At 50.6% G+C, this 21,273-nt stretch overlaps 1 protein-coding gene across 1 annotated transcript; it reads left to right on the top strand.

Moving 5' to 3' along the window:
- Positions 1 to 28: 28 nt before the first annotated feature.
- On the top strand, positions 29 to 17,282 carry SDC4 (syndecan 4). Its single transcript, XM_005422237.3, has 5 exons — positions 29 to 134; positions 13,159 to 13,383; positions 14,251 to 14,303; positions 14,531 to 14,714; positions 16,019 to 17,282. The coding sequence occupies exons 1-5, from the start codon at positions 29 to 31 to the stop codon at positions 16,168 to 16,170; spliced, it is 720 nt and encodes a 239-aa protein (XP_005422294.2). The 3' UTR covers positions 16,171 to 17,282.
- Positions 17,283 to 21,273: the final 3,991 nt, after the last annotated feature.

Raw genomic sequence — 21,273 nt, 5'->3', positions numbered from 1 at the left:
TTGGCTCGGACGCGGCTTCCTCCGGCAGATGCCGAGGCAGCGCCGCCCTGGCCCGGCCGTGCCCGGTGCCCCGCGCTGTCCCCGCTCGGCCGTGCCCGGTGCCCCGCTGTCCCCGCGGCTGTGCCGCTGCTCACGTATCCCGCTCTGCCCCGCTCAGGGTGCCGGGCTTGCAGCAGTGCAGGGCACCCGGCTACCTGGTGGAAATGAGCCGCTCTCCATTACAGTTTTAGTCTTCAACTTCTGGTCGTGAAAAGTCCTGTAATTTTTTTTTCTTGTGCGTGTGGGGTGGGTCGGATGCGTTACGGTACCTGGATAGGCTTTCCAGCCTTACCTGAGTTTGGTTGTGCTGGTACCGGGTGTTTTTCTGTGTCTGTCAGACCTTCCTCGCGTCCACATGGGAGTGAAAAGTGCATTACCGTGGAGGGTTTCAAAAATCTCTTAAACGTATAATGAGGTGAAACATTTGGACGTTCTTCAAGCCGGCACATGTGAGGTCTTCGTGGTGAATCTGAGATCTGGGGATTCTGGCTTCCCTGCTGTTTGTTTGTTTTTGTGTGTGACCATCTTGCTGATAGTGCAATCAGGGCAGATTCCTCTGGTAGTGTGAAGGAGCTGCTGAGATTACGGTAACTGCAGGAGATCAGGGATTCCCAACGTAGATTTAATCATCCACATTGGTTTGTTTTGGACTGATGGCTGGGTGGGCCCATCAGAACTGATAAGGCTCTGCTGCTTTCTTGTAGGGATACAGGGCTAGGGGGCTGCTGACTGTAGAGCAGGAATCTCCCACAGAGAGCATCTGTAGTAATTGTCAGCTACTCTCTAAAACCAAGCAGCCCAAATCCACTTTACTCTAATCTGGTGTGTTTATCCCTGCCATTAAGCACGTGAATCGGTCGTTTGGGAACTGGCCCAAACTAGTAGGGCAAACCTTTGGGGCACACAGCATCTGGAAGTTGCACTGACCATGTTTGGTATGAAATGCAACTTGGTGTCCCTGAGGACTGGACTGTTCTGTGAGCATCGGGTTTCTGCAAAGACAACAAATTTTGCGCAGATGTGGTCTGTAAATACGTGTATAGAATTTACGTGGAATATTTATCCGTGTCTTTTAAGCTACCTAAGATTTGAGTGTATGCTTGAGAAGTAACACTGGCCTACTATAAAGCCTAATCCAAACAAATTGTTTGGGTTACAGGGGAGGAGACAAGGATGACACACGGTTTGGGAGAGTTCTGCTGGCACTCCTCCCATATTTTTTTTTTAATAGCACTGCCAAAACGTGCAGGGCTGCACAGCATGTGGCTCTTGGTTTTTCTGTGCGGGCAGAGTGAAGACAGGTAGCTGTTTCTTAACAAGATGGGGATTGTATTTCTTGTGCTTATGTAAGAGCATGGACGTTGAGAGTGAATTGGTGCTTGAATATTTCCCCAAGCCTGTACAAACAAAAGTGCCTTGGCTCTTTTCCCTTTGAGCAGCTTTCTGGTGTAAATGGGATTTCTCCTGTGTGAAGCAATCCTGGATGTGTAAGAGGGTGGGGAGTATGACTGAAGTGCTTCACTGTGACGTTGGAGCTCAGGCTGTGGGTGGGTGGGTTGTGTTACAACAGCCCCGCAGCTTTGTGTGGGAACATTGCCTTCTTCCCCTGGGGCTGGGGGCTGGAGCTGGAGCCCGATGTCCCCAGGTGGTCCCCAGCCCTCTCCGCTCGAGTGCCTTGGAAAGCAGAGGATGCGTGGGCAGGATGCTCCCCTCTGTGCAGGGATGGGCTTCCTGCAGAAGATGCTTGAGGGGGGATGCACAGAAAGTCACCAATGCATCCAAGATGTGGGATCGGTGGAGTTAACAAAGGACGTGAGGTCTGCCTTGCTGGGGCGGAGTGGCTGAGCTTTCCCTGTGCATTTAGCCTCCAGCAGTGCCCCAGGCAGCACAGGACGGGAACAGGGGGTATTCCCCCATGGTGAGGGTGTTTCCTCTGCTGCAGCTTCGGGCTCTGGGCTGCAGAAGGGCCCGGAGCCCAGCAGGGCTGGAGCAGTGCTAGTGGGCTGCAGGCTTGCTGCAGTTGTCCTACTTTTGTGCCTTGAACTCTGCAGAAAAAGTCTTCCTGCAGCACCACATCGTGTTTGTGTGTCCTCAGCAGTACAGAGGAACACAAATCCAACCCAGAAGCTGCTGGCAGGGGATTGCTCAGGGAGAGATGGGGGAGGCTTCGTGCTGTTTGTGGGCTCTGTTTGCCGGTTTAAAGCAATCATGCTCAGAGGCCTCCTGATTGGCAAAGCTGGTGTCTTGTTGATGATAGCTGTGTTTGGAAAGTAGTGCAGCATTATTAATGTTAAAACCGGTTTGGCTTGTCCTGCTGCCATTGATCCCCGAGGCCTGTTCTTTCTGCTCTTTGCCCAGTTTCTCATCTGTCCCTCCCAATCAAATCAAGACATTGCTATCTGCATGTTTTACTTTATTTTACCTTTATTTGCTATGTTCACATTTAGAGCAAATCTCGCTTTGCTTCAATCTCCCTAAAACACAGAGCAGCAAAATGACAGTGTCTGAAGCAATGTCCCTCAGCCCTGAAGGGGAAGGAGCTCATGACTTCTGGAAGTCAAACCTATAGTTGTTGGGATGAAATGACTGTAATGTGTAGGAGAAAACCAACTCCTTTAGCACCCTGTACTTTCTTGAGCTGCATGCACAGCTCCTGGGGTGGGACCGTGCAGGGCTGCTGGGTCCCTCTGCAGCTGAGCGCCTTGGATGTGGGGGTTCCCATGGGTAGGAACAGTCACCCTGCAGCACTTGGGGCGCAGCCAGGGGAACAGCACTGCTGCCCAGCTCTCAGCTGTCCCACTGCTGCCAGCTACCATGCTGCAGAATGCTTCCCTGTGCTTCAGAGCTTTCCCGAACATCTTACGCAAGAGGCGAATTGGGGCTGAACTTGGTACTTTTCAGAGTTGTGATAGCAGAGGCTCATTCACCCTCGTAAGTAAAGGCTGTTAGCCAACCTGATTGCTCTCTTTCCTGCCCCTCTGGTTGCTCTCTCCCAAGGTCTCGGCACTTTGGGATCCTGCTTCCAGTCCAGCAACAGGGAAAATGTTTTTCCTATGTGTCTTCCCCTCTTCCTTCCAAGCCTCTGTTAATGACTGTACTATTGCCTTGAGCTGTTTGAATGGCTTGGGGAGGCCATTTGCTCTCAAATGCCTGAACTAGAGCCTAATGTGACCTTGCCATGATTTTCCTGTAGTGCCATACTGCCTTTTCAAAATGTGTGTGTCCCACCTCCACCACAAGCTGGAAGCTGCTAGCCTGACTTTCCCATTGATGATAGTGGGGTGGGGGGCACACTGGCTTGCTGCTCAGCATGCAGGCTTCAGCACAGCTCCTACAGCTACTTTTCCTTCCCTTTTGACTCCTGGTGCTGCTAAATGCTCTGTTAGAAATATCCTGGTTGCTTGAATCCCCTTGACAATAAGTTACCCCTGAGTTGTGCTGTATTTTGTAAGTTGTTTTTCCTCAAATGAATGGATTGATGGACTTAGGTTTAAATACTTTTTTTTGATTAGTGATAGTATCTGTACCTGTAAGGGTGGCATGGTACCTCTGGTCCCACAGTCTGCCATGTAAATTACTTGGGTTGACTTGTAAGATGACTTGATGAAGTTATCATGGCTCTGTGATCCTGCAGAGCTCCCCAGCTATCACTTGAGCCAGACTAAACTCAGCATCCATCCTTCAAAACACTTCCTAGCTCTTGAGTTCACATTTATCCTCTTGAGCCTGCTCTTAGGTCTTGCAGCTGCATTCTCCCCCTCTGCTCCGTACATCCTGTTCCTTTATGCCCTGTAACAACAGCCGGGCTGTGCTGCTTTTGCAGCCTCGAAGGAGAAGCTGATGCAGTTGAAGCACTACAGAGCCGAGGGGACGAGCCCTGCACACGCCTGACCTCAGGGCTGCTGCTGAGGAGCATGTGTGGCTGTTTGTTTGAGACTCGCTGGAATGCAAATGCTCGAGATTAAGGATTCAAATGATTTACACTAGAATGAGACTCTTGTGATGGGACTGGGCTTGGTGGCTCTGAATAGGCAGGGCAGCCTAGTTAAAGAGTTTCACTTGTAATAAGCCTCTGCTCCGAGGGGCTGTAAAAGATCCTACCCTAATGAGCAGTTAGGGCTGTGCTGCTGGGTTAGTTCAAACTTAGTTTTTTTGTATTTAAGCGTGTGCCTGAATGTTTGTCCAGTAAATGCTGCTGGTCAGAGGACCAGCTCTGCTGCCCTGACTTGCAGCAGTCATGCTCTGACTCAGGTTTCTGGCACTTGGCTTGGCATCCCAGCTCCGGGGACACTGCTGTCACCTCTGAGTAACGGCCCTGGCCCCTTACCCAAAGCAGTGACTCAGACTTCTGAGGCAGAGGTGGATCTCTTCTTCTGGGGCTAGAAAAGGGGTTGACAGGCAAAACTGGTGCTGCTGCTTGGCACCCAGTCTGTGCTGCCCTTGGCACCGACCTGCTGCCTCCTGTTTAATCTGGTTGTGGCTTTGGTGGGCAGAAAAGCTGTCGGGCTGTGCCGTGTGACTGCTGCCAGTAGCAGAGTTGGTGTTGGCAAGGACAGACCAGAAAATGGCCCTGTCTTGAGGAGCTGTAACTTGCTCTGGCAGTGCTGTGGTTCCTTCATTTTCAAGCAGATACTGTTGGAAACAAGAGCTGCATGGGAGACAGGAAAGCAGCAGTATTATCTGAAATGACTGAAAGCATTCAAAGCAAGCTAAAGGAGCGTAAAGTCTCAAAAGAGGGGGTTAAATACTTAATCCTGAATCTGGAGAAAATGTCAGTGTAGGAGGGGAAAGCATGCAATACATAGCTGTGTCCCTCAGTTTCTAAAGGCTGGCTGACTTGAAAAGTGTGCTTCTTGTAAAAGTCTTTATTTTTGCTGGAAGTGTGCACTCTTGTCCGTTTTAGCCTTAAATCCTTTGAGGCTGAGACTCTGCTTGTGAAATGCCAAGAGGCTGTTGTTAGACAAATTATTGGGATAACTTAAAAATCAAAGCAGTTAATTAAAATCTCAGGGAGACACTCCTTGAGGCAGGAAGGAGACTGGGAAGACCCATAGCACTGTTACCCAAGCAGCTGGTCTTATGTCAGCCAAAACCACGGCTGCTCCTTGCTTAAACAAATTCTGTTCTGTCAGGGAAAGCAAAGCCTTCCATGGGAAGGATTTCTCTCTTGATGTTGCTCTGCTGAAGGGAAAAAGGTATCTTCACCATGGCTCCTCTAAAACTGTGATGCTGTCAAACTTGAATACAAAGAGATGTGGCCTTGCCCCACTTACCTTGCTGTGAGGCTAACCCTGCCTCCTGCCCTTTAGCTGCTGCCACAGTCAAACTAGAGCAATGGAAAGCAATGGTAATGTGTATTAATGACTGTGAAAGTGCTTGGACTTGCACTGAAGTGGCCTGCACAGCACAGTAGCCAGAAATCTCTGTGCAGAAGGCAGAGTGACTGAGATGAGTGTGGCTGGAAGGAAGGCACCAGGTGTGCTGCTGTGCTGGCCTGGAGAGGAGCGAGACCCAGAGGTGGAGGGACAGATCCTGCCTGCTGTGGTGCTAGGAGGGTGGCAGAAGCTGCTTTAGAGAAGCTCCTAGTCTCCTCCAAATGGAAATACAGCCCCTTACTGATGTCAGGAGCTTTTGCTTGGAAGATTCTGTTCCCCAGCGAGGTAAATATTTATTGCAATTCCTCACTGTGTAGTGAAGCAGAGTCTGGAGCCAGGATCTTGCAGGAGACTGTTTATGTGCGGGCTGTTCTTGGCGCTAATTCCGAATTTCCTGAGGCTGAGGACGAGGAGCAGGTCCTGCGTGTTGGTTGCTCCCAGACTCGCTCGTCCAGCCCAGCGTGGCTCTGCAGGGGAAGGAGTGACCAAAACAACGCCTGGGTCCCTCTGCTCTGGCTCTGTGGTTGCACAGATGTGGTCAGGGAGGGCTGGAAAACTGCTGCTGGTTGTTCACCCTCTGCTCAGAGAGGGGAAGGAACCTGACAGGGAGTTCAGAGCCCTCAGAGGGAGGAAAATGCTTCTGGAAGTGACAGGTTTCCTGAAGTGCAGCTGTATTATCCCCAATAGCACGTGCTGTGTCTGCTGCTTTCTGGGCCCCAGCCAAGCCAGAAGTAGGCAATGTCTTTGTGAAGGAACAAACCAAAAAATCCCCACCGAGCCCCGTGCACTGAAAACCCAGCCTGTGGTGCTGCAGCTAGCCAGGAAAATCCCTGCTGTTGAAATGTTTGTTTGTATAAATGCTCACACGGGCATGGCCGATAGCGTAGCAGCAGCACTCTGCTGTCTCGAGTGCTTTTGTGCCGATAACTTCCCCTGCTGCTGCTCTTTGCTGGCACCTCTGCCAGCAGAGCAGGCTTTGAAATAGCATAACTGTGCTGGCAGAGCTCGACAGCCTGGGCTAAGCCTAAATCTTTGGGCTACTACTTCTGATTAGATTAAAATGGATGGTGGGAGGGGAAGCATTTGTAGGGCGCAGCGTTGGGAATCTTGACTGTACAAACAAGCTGAGATTAGCTGCATGGTGAGCTAGAGAGGAAGGACACCCTTTGAAGTTGGGTGTCTGCCTGGCTGAGTTCTGCTAACACTCTGGCATGGGGGAGCAGAAAGATCCCAAAAGTGCACGTCACAGATTTCTTGCTAAGTGGAAGTTCTGCTTGTATGCGTGTTCAGGGAAGCTTTGGGGTGTAGCTGTATTCTAGGAAAGGGCAGTGAGGGCAGGCTTCTTCCTGGCATGCGGGGGAAGTGGGACATGTGAGATAGCGCAAGTTTGAAGTGTCAGCATGAAAAGTCATCCTTGATGGAAAAGCTGTTTTGCTGGGGCATTTATATCCCTTTTTTCTTTCACAGACAAGGATGCAATAGAAACATTTATTCTAGACTAGGGCAACTCAGAGTGAGTTGTGAGCTGGAAAAACTAAATTCCTTTTTTTAAGCTTTGAACAGAATTTTTCCTGCTGCTGAGCTCTGGACAGTGAAGCATATGAACTCCTTGTGATTAGGTTTGTAAATACTATAAAAAAATAATCTCTTTATGAACTAGGTGTGTATCATGGCCTGTGACCGGGAGAACCCTTCAGGGACGTGAAATGTCTGTCACAGTTGTTTTCCTCTTGAGTCACATGAGAGCTCCTCCTTTTTGCCTCCTGTAGTTTTCCTCCAAACTTTCTTCATTGGCTTCAGGGCAAGTGATGAAGACACAACCAAACTTTCTTTTTCTTCCAAACTTTCTTCGTTTTGCTTCGGGGCAAGTGATGGACACACAGCCGAACTTCTTTTCCTCCAAACTTTCTTCATTTGCTTCAGGGCAAGTGATGGACACACAGCCATCTGCAAGTGCCTGCCAAGCTTTATCCCCCTGAGCTGGAGTGGGGAGCAGTCATCTCCTTCCCACTCAGGCTCTGGAGCTGGGAATTGAGTGTGGAGCTGGGAATTGAGTGTTTAGAGCAGCTATTTTGCCACCATTGCAGTAAACATATCCCAGCATGTGCCTGTCTGGCAAAGGACTCGATCTTTATGGCTTTGCTCTTGGCTGATAATCAGGCAAAAGCAGTTAAACAAGAGTTCATTCATTTTTAATCTCTCTACCCTGCTCCTGCAGTGTGGCTGTGCACAGTGTGGGCTGGAGGGAGCAGGCTGTGTGTAAGCAGGAGCAGCTCAAAGGTAGCTGAGGTTTGACTTTGTGAGTGCAAGGAAGCCTATTTTGAGCGGGCAGGGGCTGGGAGGGTTCATCCCTGCTGCAGGGGACAGGAGTGGCTCTGAGAGCCCGGGATTACTGTCACTGTCACGGGGATTATGGCTCGGCTGCCACATGAGCCCTGGAGAGCTGCTTGTGGCCACAGGGCTTAAAGAATCACCCAGGGACTGACCAAGGGGGGAGAGGGCCAGGCTGGGACTGGGATGGGGCTGGATGTGCCTTCTGCACGTGGGCTGTGGAGGGTGAGCACACTGGGAGGTGCAGACCTGCTTGGACAGGCACTGGGCTCACCTGGAACAGGTGATGCTCTAACCAGCTGAGCAGTTCCCCAGCCTGCCTGGTGCTTCTGCTGTCTTATTAAGCAAAACCCTATTTTTTGCTGCTGAGAACAATTTAAAAGAATTCTTTTCCCCTCTTTGGTGAGAGGCACAGACTGTGCAGTAACTGCTGTGGGTGCTGGGGCTGCCTGCAAGCCCTGGGCTGTTCTCCACGCTGATTTCACCTTTCCTCAGTGCTGTGGGTTTACCTTTCTGGGTCACTGTGGTGGGAAGTGGCTGTCAGGGCAGATGGGCAAGGCTGGCTGTGGCCCTGCTCTAGGACTGCCTGGGAAGTGTGGAGCAAAGGTGGTATTTAACTTTGTCTGGAAGCCTCAGGTGATCCTGTCATGCAACTAAATGCAAACATAGCCTGGATGGGAGCTGTGTAACTTTTGTCCCTTGGCACAAAGGCCAGTGCAGGCTGTCTGTGCTGTGAGTTTTGTGGGACAGACTGACCAGGAATGGGTGGTAAATGATACCTCCAGGCATGGTCACAAGGAGCTGGCACAAGTGGATTTTTTTATTATTTTACTGTGGCTGGTGTGTTAAGGGAGTTAGGTGTGACTTCAGTTGAAATGTTGATATTTGCTTTGCTCTCAGGACTAAAATGACTTCTGTGTGTTTATTTTCTTCTCCCTTACATGGAGCTGAAGCATGAAGGGAGTGGAGGGTATTTGGGGGGTAATACACACCCTTCCCTTACTTGTCTGGAAGGAGCTGCCTCTGCTGGAAGCTCATGTCACTTCTAATATGGTTTTTTAAAGCTTATTCAGATGGGAAGATAGAGCAGTCTTTGCCTGTTGTCACTGCCCACCTCCTGTTTCACCCTGATTTGAGCTGCCCTGTTCCCAGTGCTATGTGGCTCCTCTGCTCTTTTGGGGCTGTTGGGGCATCAAGGGGGTGAGCTCACTCCTAACCCCTGCTCTTTCACATGCTTGGTGTGATCTTTAAAACCTTCCTGCTTTGTGGGCTCCAGCAAGAGCTGGGTGGAAGTATGGAAATCCCCTCTCGTGGGCTCTGCGGTTTACAGAGCTCTGCATCCCTGCAGCTGCTGGTGTTGTTCAGGAGCCCTCCCTGGTTATGCTGAAAGCTGTGTGTTGTGGTGCTGGCAGGTGACACCTGGCTGTGACAGCACAGGGGCTGGGGAGGATATTTTATTTTGTGTTTTGCTGCTTGCTGCAGTGAAATGAGGTGATCTGTACCCCTGACCCTGAGTGCAGAGGCTGAGAAGCCCTGGGCACAGCTTTACACCCACCTGTCCCTGCAGGGCACACAGGGTTAACAGGTCTGTGCCTCTGCCCTCTTCTGCCACCCCCCAGGCTGGCCCAGCTCCATGTGCCTTTGTCTAGGAAGGGTTGACTTTCACCTTGTTCCTGTTTACTCCCAGGTTTATGTACACAGTGCTGGGAAGGGAGGCCAGGAGCAAGCGCTGGGTCTCCATGCCAAAATTATAAACTTGATAAAGGGCTCTGTACACTGTGAATGCCCCAGTCCCTGCAGGTCTGACTCCCTTTGCAGCCTGCTGGCTGTGACCCTTCAAAGGAGATTTTAATGAACTCTGTGTTTGATCAGAGGCAAAGGACAGCTACAAAAGCCAGTTCCATGTTGGGAAAACTTTGTCTCTGCCCCAAAACACCATTTGGGTTTTTTTGAAAGGGTTTGCAAAGACTGTGGTGAGGACATGTAGGCTGGGGCGGGTGAGCTGCCTGGGTTTGTTATTTCCCAGGACTTGCCAGTGGCTGGGGAAATTCACACATTGCACAGAAACTTTGCTCACTGCCTCAGTAAATAGCTGATTTTGTTTTGAGAAGAGGCGAGTGGTGTTCTGGGGCTGTAAGGGAAAACCCCAGGAGCATGAAGTGGAGTGGGATGGGTTAGGGATGGAGCACAGCAGGGCTGCCTGGGGTCCCAGGGGTGCTGTTCCTCTGCTTTCAGTGAGCAAAGTGTCTGCCTTCATCCACTAGTGCAGCCTGTCTCAAAACATAAGGCCTCTGTGCCCAGCTTTTCCAGGAGTGGCACTCACAGTTCACGTGCCTGACGTGCTGGCTGTCTGGCAGGGAATAAACATTTATTTATTTATTTATTTATTTATTTATTTATTTATGGTGCCACTGGCACGCAGGAAAAGCTTCAGCTGTTTAATCTCCCTTCGTGCTTACTGGGGATAAAGCTGCTTAACATGAGGAAGAAATCCTTGAACTGGACTCCTGCAGGAAAGGTTGATTCCTGTACAGACCCCTCCTGGAGAGGAGCACATTGATTGTAGGATGGCATTTCATCTGCCAGGGTGAGGTGGGGCTGTGCAGCCCCCCAGGCTCTCCCACCAGCCCCTGGCCTGGCTCCAGTGCAGCACAGCAGGTGGGGGGAGGCAGGCTCAGAGCTGGCAGCTGCAGAAGGTGTTCAGCTGGATGTGCCAGGGGTGGCTTGGCAAGGGCTGACCATCCTCCTGTGGCCATCTCAGAGCTTTTCCCTCTTGGCAAGGGCTGACCATCCCCCTGTGACCATCTCAGAGCTTTTCCCTCTTGGCCACAGCCTGCAAGCCAGAGGAAGTACAGGCGCCTTCCGTGGTGCCTCTGCACCAGGCAGCAGAGCTGCAGGGAGGACTGCGTGCTCTTGGAGAGGGATGTACTTCTTTAAACAATACTCCAGGGAGCTCTGTGTGGTACTTGGGAAGCCCCAGAGCTGTGAAGGTGCCTGCCTGTGTGCCCTCTCACAGGTGTGCATGTGAGGAATGTGCCTGGCCCAGCCCTGCACTGCAGTGTTAACTCTTCCCAGCCTGCCATGCCCCAGCTCCCAGGCAGGGCTGCTTCCTAGAAGGACCTGCCTCTAAACCTGGAGAGTAATCGTGCAGGTGCCCAGCAGCCCTTGGACTGCCCTGTTGGATGAACCTGTCATGTGAGGCCGCTGCCCACAAGAAAAGTTTCCTGTATGGTTTGAGGAGTTCTTGCGGCCTCCAGGAACTTCCCCATCCTTGCTCAAGAGGATGATGAAGAATGAGCTCAGGGAACGCTCCCATTTAATCTTATTTATGCTTGTGAGTCAGTAATTTCCTTGTTATGTGCCCTGCTGGTAAACACTGTCTGTCCTGATTTAAATAGGGGTTTTTGATAGCCAGCCCACAGCGTGCACTAATCGCTGTGGCTGTGTGCCACCAATCAGCTCGTGGCTGGGCTGATCTGATAAGGCCAGTGGGCTGTCCAGCCACCCCGGGGCTTAAACCTGGCTTTTCTTGAGCTGCCCTTGCTTGGACATTACTGGCTGTGACTCATGGTGAAGTACAGGGTGAGCTGGCACTGGGGTGTGGCTCGGCACAGCTCTTGCCAACACCAATCTGTGCCTGGTGCAGGGCTTTTGGGATCTGCAGCAGACGTGCTCCCCAGCCCCAGGAACTGGGCTCTTCCTGCCCCTCCATGAAATGGCCAGGAGCTGCCCTGGGAGCAGCTACTGCCTGCTGGCAGGCAGTTTCCACTGCAGGGCTGGCTGAGGCTGGGTTTCACATATCTTGAAATGAATTTGCCTTGGAGCAAGTGATCCATAATGTCAGGCATGCCTGATTCCAGGCTGGGAGAGGATTCCTTCCAGGCTGACTTTCCTCCCAGCCCCCTTCCCAGCACCTAGTGCCAGGCTTGGCATGGCAGGGAGAGAGGGTCTGGCCTCAGCACTTCATGCCCTCTGGGCTGTTCATCTGCTTGTCCTGTAGCAGGGTTGCTGGGGAAACCAAAAATGCCTCAATAAGCAAGGAAAAGCACATCCAGTGCTGCTGCTCCTGGTGCAAACTGAGAGACATCTTGTGCTTGTTTGTGGCCAACCCCGTGTGCCAGTGGGCAGGGGAGTGGGGCTGGAGCTGTGGGCAGGGGAGTGGGGCTGGAATCAGGGCTGTGGGCAGAGGAAGCTGACACATGGCTCGTGGCTGATTGTTAGCCTTGGTTAGAGATCAATAGCGGATGTAATCCATCACCTCTGGGCTGTGGCCTGGGCCACACCTGGCCAGCTGAGCAGGGGGGTGACCCCAGCTGCTCAGGGCTCTGTGGTGCTGCCATCCAGGTCTGAGTGTCCCCACTGGTGTCTGATCCTCCTCACCCCAGTGAGGCTGTAGCCTGGAGATCTTGTATTGAGAAAAACCCTCGTGGAATGCTCTCCTGGACAGACAAAACCTTTGTGGAGACTTCCCAGTTGTGCTGTGAGGCCAGCACAGAAGAATGTTGTCAGCTTAGCCCCCAGCTAAGGGACCTGTCCATCTGCATTGTGCCCCCGGCCTGGGGCAAGGGGCTGAGCCCCCCTCCTTGGTGATGATTTCATGGCTCTGGAAGCATCTGGAGTCTGTGGGGTGGTGTTGAGCAACCCCAAAGCTCATACCTGTGGTACCCTCACTGGCCTGGCCCCAGGGCTGTGGGGTGAGGAGAAATAGTTCTGGGGAGTTGCATAACTTTGGTGAGGGCAGGAGATTTGGGCTTGTGGCTCCTTGAAGGTCCAAGTGCAAATGAGCACTGGTGTGCAAGTTGCCCTTGTGGGCAAACAGCTGGTATCTGGGAGGCTCTCCAGCTTTCCTGCTGGAGCTGCACTCCTTGGGCCTTTGGATCCTGGAGATCTTTTATGGGTTTGTTTGTTTACATGCTTTTAAAGAAGGTGGTGCAGGGGAAGCTCTTCCTTCAGGCAAGTCATTATTGATAGCAGTGCTCTTGAACTCAGCCTGTATTGCACTGCAGTTCAGCTGAACTGACAGACCAGCTTTTAACCCTTGGGTGATAAAATAGCCTTATTCTCGCTATAAAGAGTGAGGAATTGCTTTGGCATGAAGCTCTGGTGCTATGCAAAAAACTGGCCTACACCCATCAGGTTTTTTCCCTGGGAATTACAAATCCTTCCTCACTCTCTCTTATCACAAGCTGAAGGTACTGCTTTTCCAAATGCTTTGCCACAAACTCCTGACCAAGTTGTGGTATTTTCACCCTGTGTGTTTGGGTGAACCTCTTCAATCTGTAGCCCTCAGGAAATTCCCCTCCCAGCCTGGCTCTCACTTCTGTTCTGAGAAATTCTAGGGAAATTCAGCTGATAAAGATAATGCTTTTGGTGGAGAGGAAATTCAGCATTTAATGTTTTTTTCTGGTGGAAGTGATATGCTCAGGCTCTGAACCTCCTGTGAAATGCTTCTGGAGTGTTGTTTCATATTTAACATGTCTCCACCCTCATTTACAGGTGAGGGAAACTGAAACCATGGATGCTGGATGGCTGGACTACCCTGCCTCTGGGGACCTGCCAGATGATGAAGACATTGGTGAATTCAGGCCTCACTTAACCTCTGATGGGTTAGATATAGATGAGACATCTGGGTCAGGAGGTAAGTGGGGAAGCGGATCTCCCTCAGCAGCTGCTGTGAAGTTTCTTTCAGCACCAGCCCTTGAGTGATGGGCTAAATCACAGCCAGAGCTCCAGAGAAAGCACAGTGTCAGGTGGAGATGAAAACTGTGACTCTAGTCACTCAGATGAGAACAGTGAAAGTTGTGGTGCTGTGAAGTTGAATCACTCAGGGAGGACAGATGGAGTCCAGGCAAGCTTGTCTTGCTGCAAATGAAAAAGCCTTGTGCTGGCTGGATCTTTTTCCTGTTGAACTCCAGAGAACTGCTGAGAAACTTGAAAAAAATAATCTGTTGTTGAGGCAGTGTTAAAAGGCTTAAAGTTAATGTCTCAGTTGAGGCCAAACAAGGTAAAGAACTAACTGGTGTTCAAGTGAACTCTCTGTGACATGCAAAGCTCCCTGCCCAAACCAGTTTCTGTAGCTCTGTGTCCCTTTATGTGAACATTTGCTCTCTAAAAGCAAAAGAACAAGTGCTGCAATTGGTGCCTGACATGTCTGGGCAGATCTGGAGGGCTGGTGAAGGATCCTTTAGGGGTGGGTGGTGGGAGCAGTGCCCTCCATTGGCATTACCTTGGGAGCTGTGGCAGACCTGCTCTGCAGGGCCAATGGGTCCAGCTGCAGATCCCTCCCAGTGGAGAGGTGTTGGTTTCATGATTGCATCTCGTGGTCTTGTGCAATCCAAGTCAGTCAGTGATAAATAGTGCTAGTAGATAAGAGGGAACTGTGGAGTACCAGAGTCCTAATATGTGCAGTTGCTGGTATTGCAGGAAGTGTCTGAATCCTGTAAAAACAGCATGCAATGAGGCAAAATCTTGAGAGCCCTTTCTATTTTTTTTGTCCCTTCTGCAGACTACCCAGACTCTGAAGATGGCTTGTATCTGACCACCATGGATACCCCTGTGGTAGGTATTTAAGCAGCATGTAGCTCCTCTGGTCTGTCTGTGAAACCTTCTGAGCACCCTCCTGCCCTGCAGGACGTGGCATCAAGACAAATCCACCTGCATGAGCAGGCACAGAGTGTTTGTAATGCACTGAGCAAACTTTCTATTCCCTGCACACCCTCCTGGTTTCAGCTGTGGGTAGGCTGGGTGCTGCTTGCTGATGGGTGTGGTTTGTCTGTGTTCTGTAGATATCTGACAACTATATCCCTGGAGATACTGGGAGAAAGATAGAAGGTGAGAAGGAAAACACAATGGTGGACAATGAAATCATTCCAGACAAAGCTGTACCTGTGGAGGAGAACCTGTCCAACAAGATCTCCATGGCAAGCACAGCCAACAGCAGCATCTTTGAGAGAACAGAAGTCCTCACAGGTAATATTCCACCTTGAACTGGTAAATCATTAATACTGAAAATCAGCATGGCTTTTGCCTGTTTCTCTGGGGAGCAGCTCTCTGGGGAATGAGTTGCTTTACCATGAGTGGCTGCCTGTAGCAGGGTGGCTCTGCCTCCCAATCCTTAACAGCAGAGCCTGCTGCTGTCTTTGCTGGGATAAACAGCTCCTTTTTGAGCCTGACAGCTGACTGCTGGCTTGACTCATGTGGCAGCTGCTCTGCACCCAGGTACTGCCTCTACAAGAGGTGTCTCTGGCCATAAAGCAGTGACATCAGAGTTTCATATCAAACACAGGCATTTTCCTTCCAACCTCTGCCCAAGTTCTGCCTTTTTGGAGCTTTGCCAGGAGCCAAGCTGCCCCTCTAAGGGATTCCAGCTGTAGGAATCTGAGTGCCAATGTCCAGAGCAAAAGTGACTGCCTTCCCCTCAGTATGTGGGACAGGTCTGTCCCCAGCATATTGCTGCTTCAAGCACTTGGCCTGATGGTCCAAGTACAAACCCAAGTCCTGTGTGCTGATCTGCAGCCACCCTCCCAGTCAGAGAGGAGACGGGAAGGGTGGATTGCAAAACCATTTAGCAAAGAAGCTGATTTAGTGCAAGCAATAGGTGTCACAACAAGGAATAAACTTCAGTGACTCTTGTGGCCATGCTTGGTGTGAGGAGAGAGGAAATCTTAGTGGCTTTTTGCAGGTTTGTGGGTTTTGGTTGTTGGGGTTTTCTGATTTTTTTTCTTTTTTTTTTTGAGGGAAGTGATGTTGGTAATTGGATGTTGATGAATTTGAAATACAGAGTCCCCAGGGTGTGCTCACACAGGTTGTTAACAAAGCATTCAGACTGAGGCTGTACCACTTCCCTGTGGGTTGTGGTGGGGCTTTTTTGGGTGGTGTTTTTTTTTTGTTTTGTTTTTTTTTTTTGTTCTGTTTTTTTGTTTTTGTTTTTGGGTTTTTTTTTGTTTTGTTTAGTTTTTTGTTTGCTTTTTGGGTTTTTTTGGGAGGAGGGGTTTGGGGTTTTTTTGTTTTTTGTTTTTTTGTTCTGTCTCTATACAGGTAGAACATCTTTTGTCAACATTTCTTTTTTGGACTAAACTGGAAGATTAGCTCAAACTGGTTAATGTGGAACATGTGATTATTCTGTGGTTGGACTGGGAGCCATCCTGGCCATTCCCAGTAACATCTGCTGTTGCTGACAGTGCCAGCACATGCAGTGACAGGCACATGGACACTCTTGGAGCAGTGGTGGTTTGGGGCTGTCCAAGGCTCATTCCAGTCTCTTTCCTCCCCAGCTCTCATCGCAGGAGGAGCAGTGGGTCTCCTGTTTGCCATCTTCCTGATCCTGCTCTTGATCTACCGCATGAAGAAAAAGGACGAGGGCAGTTACGACCTGGGCAAGAAACCCATCTACAAGAAAGCCCCCACAAATGAGTTCTATGCCTAAAGCTCAGCAGCACCTTGTGCCCATCAAGGGACAAGCAGACTGTACTGAAACACTGTGCCCTCAGATGAGATGTGCTGAACAAATGCTTTTTTTTTTATTTTTTGGATTGAATTTCAAAGTGACTTTGAGAAAAAACAAACTTCCTTCGTTGACCCTTCCCATCCCACTCAGCTAACAAGGGCCCAATGAAATACAAAGAGTCTGAAAAAAAAACCTCAGTGTATTTTTTTTCCCTACGTTAGTATAAAAAGAGTAAAGATGCCAAATTTTCTGCTTGGTTTTATAGAGGGTATATAAACACAAACCAGACTGTATGGAAGCAAACACCATGTGTTTGCATCCAGCATGCTGTGCTGGGATTGGCTGCTTCCATAGAAGATGGCTTTTTTTTTTTAATATATAAATCTTACTACTAGATGTCTTGCAGCAGGCTGTTGATGAGAAGCATTTTTGTGGAGAGCTATTTATGAATCTCTTACACTACAGATAATGTTGCCTTATCAGGGAGTAAAAGGCCCACAAGGGCTCAATATCCCTGAATGCCATAAAGGGCCTATGGGAATGTCTTCCCCAGGAGATTTCTGTCTTTTCCTGTTGGCCCCAGGCAAGGGTCATTAGTCCTTGAAATCAGGACAGCCAGTTGTGTTTGGCTATGGCAACACCCTTTCCTTGCCTTCAGTCTCTTACCTTTTTTTAAGGATTGCTTGTAGGATTTTTTTTATAACAAAATTCTAAAGAAAATAGCCTAATGTTTATATAAAGTTTGTAGAAATTGTTTTGAAATAATAAAAAAAATAATCTACTTTTTTAATTTCCTCAGATTTATTTTTTCAATCCCTTTGTGTTTCCTTTGGCCGGGCATTTCTCTAGAGATGCTGTTTTATATGATTCCTATTCTGAACTGAAGCAGAGTTAGCTACAGAGTGTTACAGGTTTCTTCTTGTTCTACAGCAGCTACTATAGAGGGTAAATATATTTATGGTTTTCTCATAACTTTTCTAGGATTTTTTAAAATAGAATTATTTATAGTTTCTGAAATGGCTGCTTTCTCATTTGGTAACTTTTATCCTTTTTATGTAAAACACTAATATAATGAGTCTCTGTGAAAACTATTTAAGCTTTATTCTGTGAATTTCAATTACAAATTCAAGGCAATAACTTCTGTATGCAAAGTTGGATGCATAAATATGATTGAAGTAGGGAAAAGACAGGAGTAATTCTAGGCTGTAATATATTACAATCAGTCCTATAGAGCTATATATTATATATTTTACTGAGATATATACAGATGAGAATGAAAAGGCTGGAGTTAATTCTTCAGCAGCCTTATGGTGTGGTGTGTAAGAGGCTTTTGATCTTGTTTGTGCTGCTGTTTGTCCAGTGTCTTGTGTGGAGCACCAGGGGCTTGGGAAGGAGCCTGGGGGCTCCATGGCTGTGTCCAGCTCCTGGGAGCAGCTGTGGCCAGATGTGCTGGGCTGGATGCACAGAGTCAGAGCAGAGATCCCCACCTCCAGCTGCCCTTGGGAGCTTTAGTGTGGAGGTGACAACTTTCTGTCCCCTGTGGTGCTGTGCCAAGCCCTGCCTCAGGGAAGGCTGGCTCTGAGCTCTGCATCTCCCACTGGGAAGCACTGAGCTTTCACAGGAGCAGGCTCTGAACTCCCCTGCTCTGGATCTTTCTACATGCCCTGTACCTCCAGTGAGGGTGGGACCAGCCCCCAGTGTCCAGAGCAAAGGCTGATGTGTGTCTGGTGCCAGGAAGGTGTTACAGAACCATGAGCAAGCTGGGTCCTCCTACATCTCCCAGTCTGACGTGGTGTGAGACAAAAATCTGTGTGTGGGTCCCCAGACTGAGCACCCGAGCAGGCAGCACTAAACCAGGCAGTTGCAAAGGCTGGTTGGAAATCTTCGTGGCTCCTGAAGTCTCCTTCCTGAGGGTTAGCTGTAGGCTTGAGGCCAAATCCAGAGAGGAGATAGAAAAAAATGTGTCCCCTGCTTGGGGTGAGGCAGGAATGTGTGTTGAGACATCAGGGCAGAGGAGAGATCCTCCTCTGGGTGACTCAGTCCCAGTACCAGTGTGTTTGGGAAACTGGGGGCTCTGGGAGCCTCTCAAAGCTGCACAGAGTTCACAGGAGGCTGGAAAGGAGAGGGAGGGCTGTACTGCCTGTGGACAGCACTGCCAGGCAGGCAGGAGCTGTGGCTGCTTCTTGGGATATTCAGATTCTCTTGTGTAATTGCTCCTGGGGATTTTCCACTGTTACTGGTTTTGTTGGGTTTTTTTTGGTTTTTTTTTTGTTTGTTTTTTTTTTTCCTCAAATAAATGGTACTTTCTAAAACTGGCTTTTTGGACCGTTTCTGATCTGAAATTACTTTTGGGAGCTGGATAACTGGGAGCTAATGTTTGTGTAACTGCTTGGTTACTGAAGGGGGAGGCAGGCTGGGACCTGGCCTGCAGCTCAAAGGGGCTTTGTCAGCAGCTCCTGAGCTGCCTGCAGTGCCTCACCCATGCAGGATTCCCAGAGCACCAGCAGCCCTGGGCCTCTGGAGCTGCTCAGCTCCTCCAGACAGGTAAAGCAGACACAGCACAGTGCCATGGGGGGAGTGTCCTGCTCGTGATCAGTTTTGTGATGGCGCTTTGAGAATGCTGTCCCCTTGTGAGCAGGAGGGGCAGAGGGAGGGAGAAAGCACATCCCCCGTGCTTGTCTTCTGAAATAAAAACAGTGCACTGGGTGTTTTGCTTAATCAAGTTTCAAGCCAGCCCTGTTTAACCAATGCAGGCCTTCCAATGGGTGCAGAGCTGATCAGCTGCTCTGGGAGCAAGTCCACAGTGAGTTCTTGCTGTTTGGGACTAAACAGCTGCACTTTCAGGCGGGCTGTGCAGGAAGCTGCTGTTTGTCCAAGCCCCCCTGCTCTGCCAGCTTGGTGCTCTCGGTGGACAGGACCCACCTCTCTCCCTGGCAGGTGGGAGAGCAGGGGCTGCTCACTGGGAACTGTGCTGGGGCTCCTCACAAGTGCTGTATTTAAATGGATTATCATCCTCGAGAAAATCTAATTCCCTTCTCCCTGGTGGGAGTTCCCGCTCCAGGTGCTTTGGATTAGCCGGACAGAGGGCACAAACTGGGACCAGCACACAGGCTGCCTCAGGGTGAGGGGGCAGCGCGTGCTCCTCTGCTCCTTGCTGCCTGCTCTGTGCCAGGTGTGCTCTCACAGGTCCTCTGAGAGTCTCTGCAGTGCCAGGAAAAGCAGAGCCCTGTGCTCCCAGGGCCCTGCTGTGCCCATGGGAGCTGCTGTTTGTCAGCACATGGCTGATGCACCCCGCCAGCTCCGTGTTCTCCTGGCTCTGACAGCTTCTTGGAAGTGCTGCTTGGAACAACCTATGTTTGTCACTTTTTGTTTTTTTATTTTGCTTTTCCCTTTCTTTCTCTCCTGGGCTTCGTCTCTTGGTTGCAAGAATGCTGTGTACTGTCCAAAACTGCCCTCACTCAGCGTAGAAGTGCCTTGTTTTTGCAAAGCAATCTGGACGGGTAGCCTGCGAATCCCCAGAGCACAAGGCTGGCTGGCTGCCTGTCCTTGCAGAGCCCCAGTTCCTGAGATGGCTTTGTCACCATTCCCTCCATCTGCCTTTCTGCCCTTCTAGCCATCCTGCCTGTACCTGGTTGTGTGCTGGGAAATACCAACACTGAGAATTCCTTCATCTCTGACCTCACAGATGGCACTTTTTGGTTTTCTTCTTAGTGCTGCTCTGGTTTTAAAACCAAAAGGCTGAGGATCTTCTTTATCTGGCTTAAAAATAGCTGGAACCCTCCCAGGTACTGATGTCATCAGCCAGGGGAGGTCTGTCATTCCCAAATGCTCCCTGCATGAGGGACATGGAGGAGCTGGAAAATGAGGTGTAACCTTGCTGACCCCCTTTGCTTTATGGCTTCCAGGGGGTTTTGAGGTGATGTTTGTGGGTGTTCGGGTCTCTTGTTTTGCAGTGTGAGCTGAGGCACTGGGCTGTGTGCCAAAGGTGCCAAAATGGCTCACAGCAGTGATGTGCTGGTGATTGTGGTGTCTGTCTCCAACACCTGGAACCTGCAGAGTGTGTGAGGGCACCATTCCTGCGCCCTGGAGATGTGGTGTTTGCCATGAGCATCCCATGAGCCCCCTGGGTACCGAGCCAGGTGCTCAGCTGGGCTCCCTGTGGCTGCAGGCAGGGTCAGGGTGAGCCCAGGGTGTGGAGTCCTGGGTACAGCCCTGCTCTGCCCACTGGGGCTGCACTGGGGCATCCCTGGGCTCCCAGCTAGCTGGATAGGCTGGGACTGCGTGGGAGGTGACAGAGCAGGGTGTGGGGCTCTGCCAGGTGAGAACTTTCCTTCCTCTGGTATCACAGCAGGTGACCCTTTGCTGTAGGGATGTTCTGATACTTGGGGCTAAAACCTGTCAGTTCCTCCTCTCCTGTCCTCTGTCCCACCTTGCTTGGTGCCAGTGCCGGTGCAGGTGGTGATGCCCAAAGTTCTGGTCCCTCTGGGGGGTCCAAGCCTGTCCCCTGTGCCAAAGGGGCTCTTGAAGGGCTGTGTTTGATAGAATCGGAGCATGACTTGCTTTGAAAGGGACCTCAAAATCTGATCCTCCACCGCCCCTGCTGGGGGAAGAACAATGTCCACTAGACCGGGTTGCTCAGGGATCCCATCCAACACGGTTCTGAACACTTCCAGGATTGGGACAACTGGAATTTCCTGGCAGAACACCGCGACATCTCCCCCCTGTTATCTCCCCCATCAGCCTGGCTCTCCCCTGTTATCGTGGCTCTCCCCCGTTATCCCGGCTCACCCCGTTATCCCGGTTCCCTCCCCCGTTATCCCTTTCCCCCGTTATCCCGGTTCCCTCCCCCGTTATCCCTTTCCCCCGTTATCCCGGTTCCCTCCCCCGTTATCCCTTTCCCCCGTTATCCCGGTTCCCTCCCCCGTTATCCCTTTCCCCCGTTATCCCGGTTCCCTCCCCCGTTATCCCGGTTCCCCCGTTATCCCGTCCCGCTTCCCGCGTGTCTGCTGCCCCCTCCTGGGCACGCCCGGTACTGCAGGGCCCCGCTGCCCCCGGCCCTGCCCCGCTCCCGCTGCCTCCCAA

The sequence above is a fragment of the Geospiza fortis genome, unplaced genomic scaffold (genome assembly GCF_000277835.1).
Source record: "Geospiza fortis unplaced genomic scaffold, GeoFor_1.0 scaffold188, whole genome shotgun sequence".
Taxonomy (NCBI): domain Eukaryota; kingdom Metazoa; phylum Chordata; class Aves; order Passeriformes; family Thraupidae; genus Geospiza; species Geospiza fortis.
This window is presented reverse-complemented; position numbering and strand designations above follow the sequence as displayed.

What these genes read in the sequence shown, in the direction of transcription:
- SDC4 (XM_005422237.3), top strand. Translation starts at nt 29, where the DNA reads ATGCCGAGGCAGCGCCGCCCTGGCCCGGCCGTGCCCGGTGCCCCGCGC. An exon ending in TGAGACATCTGGGTCAGGAG is followed by an intron (nt 13,384 to 14,250) that starts GTAAGTGGGGAA and finishes TCCCTTCTGCAG; the next exon opens with ACTACCCAGACTCTGAAGAT. An exon ending in CCACCATGGATACCCCTGTG is followed by an intron (nt 14,304 to 14,530) that starts GTAGGTATTTAA and finishes TGTGTTCTGTAG; the next exon opens with ATATCTGACAACTATATCCC.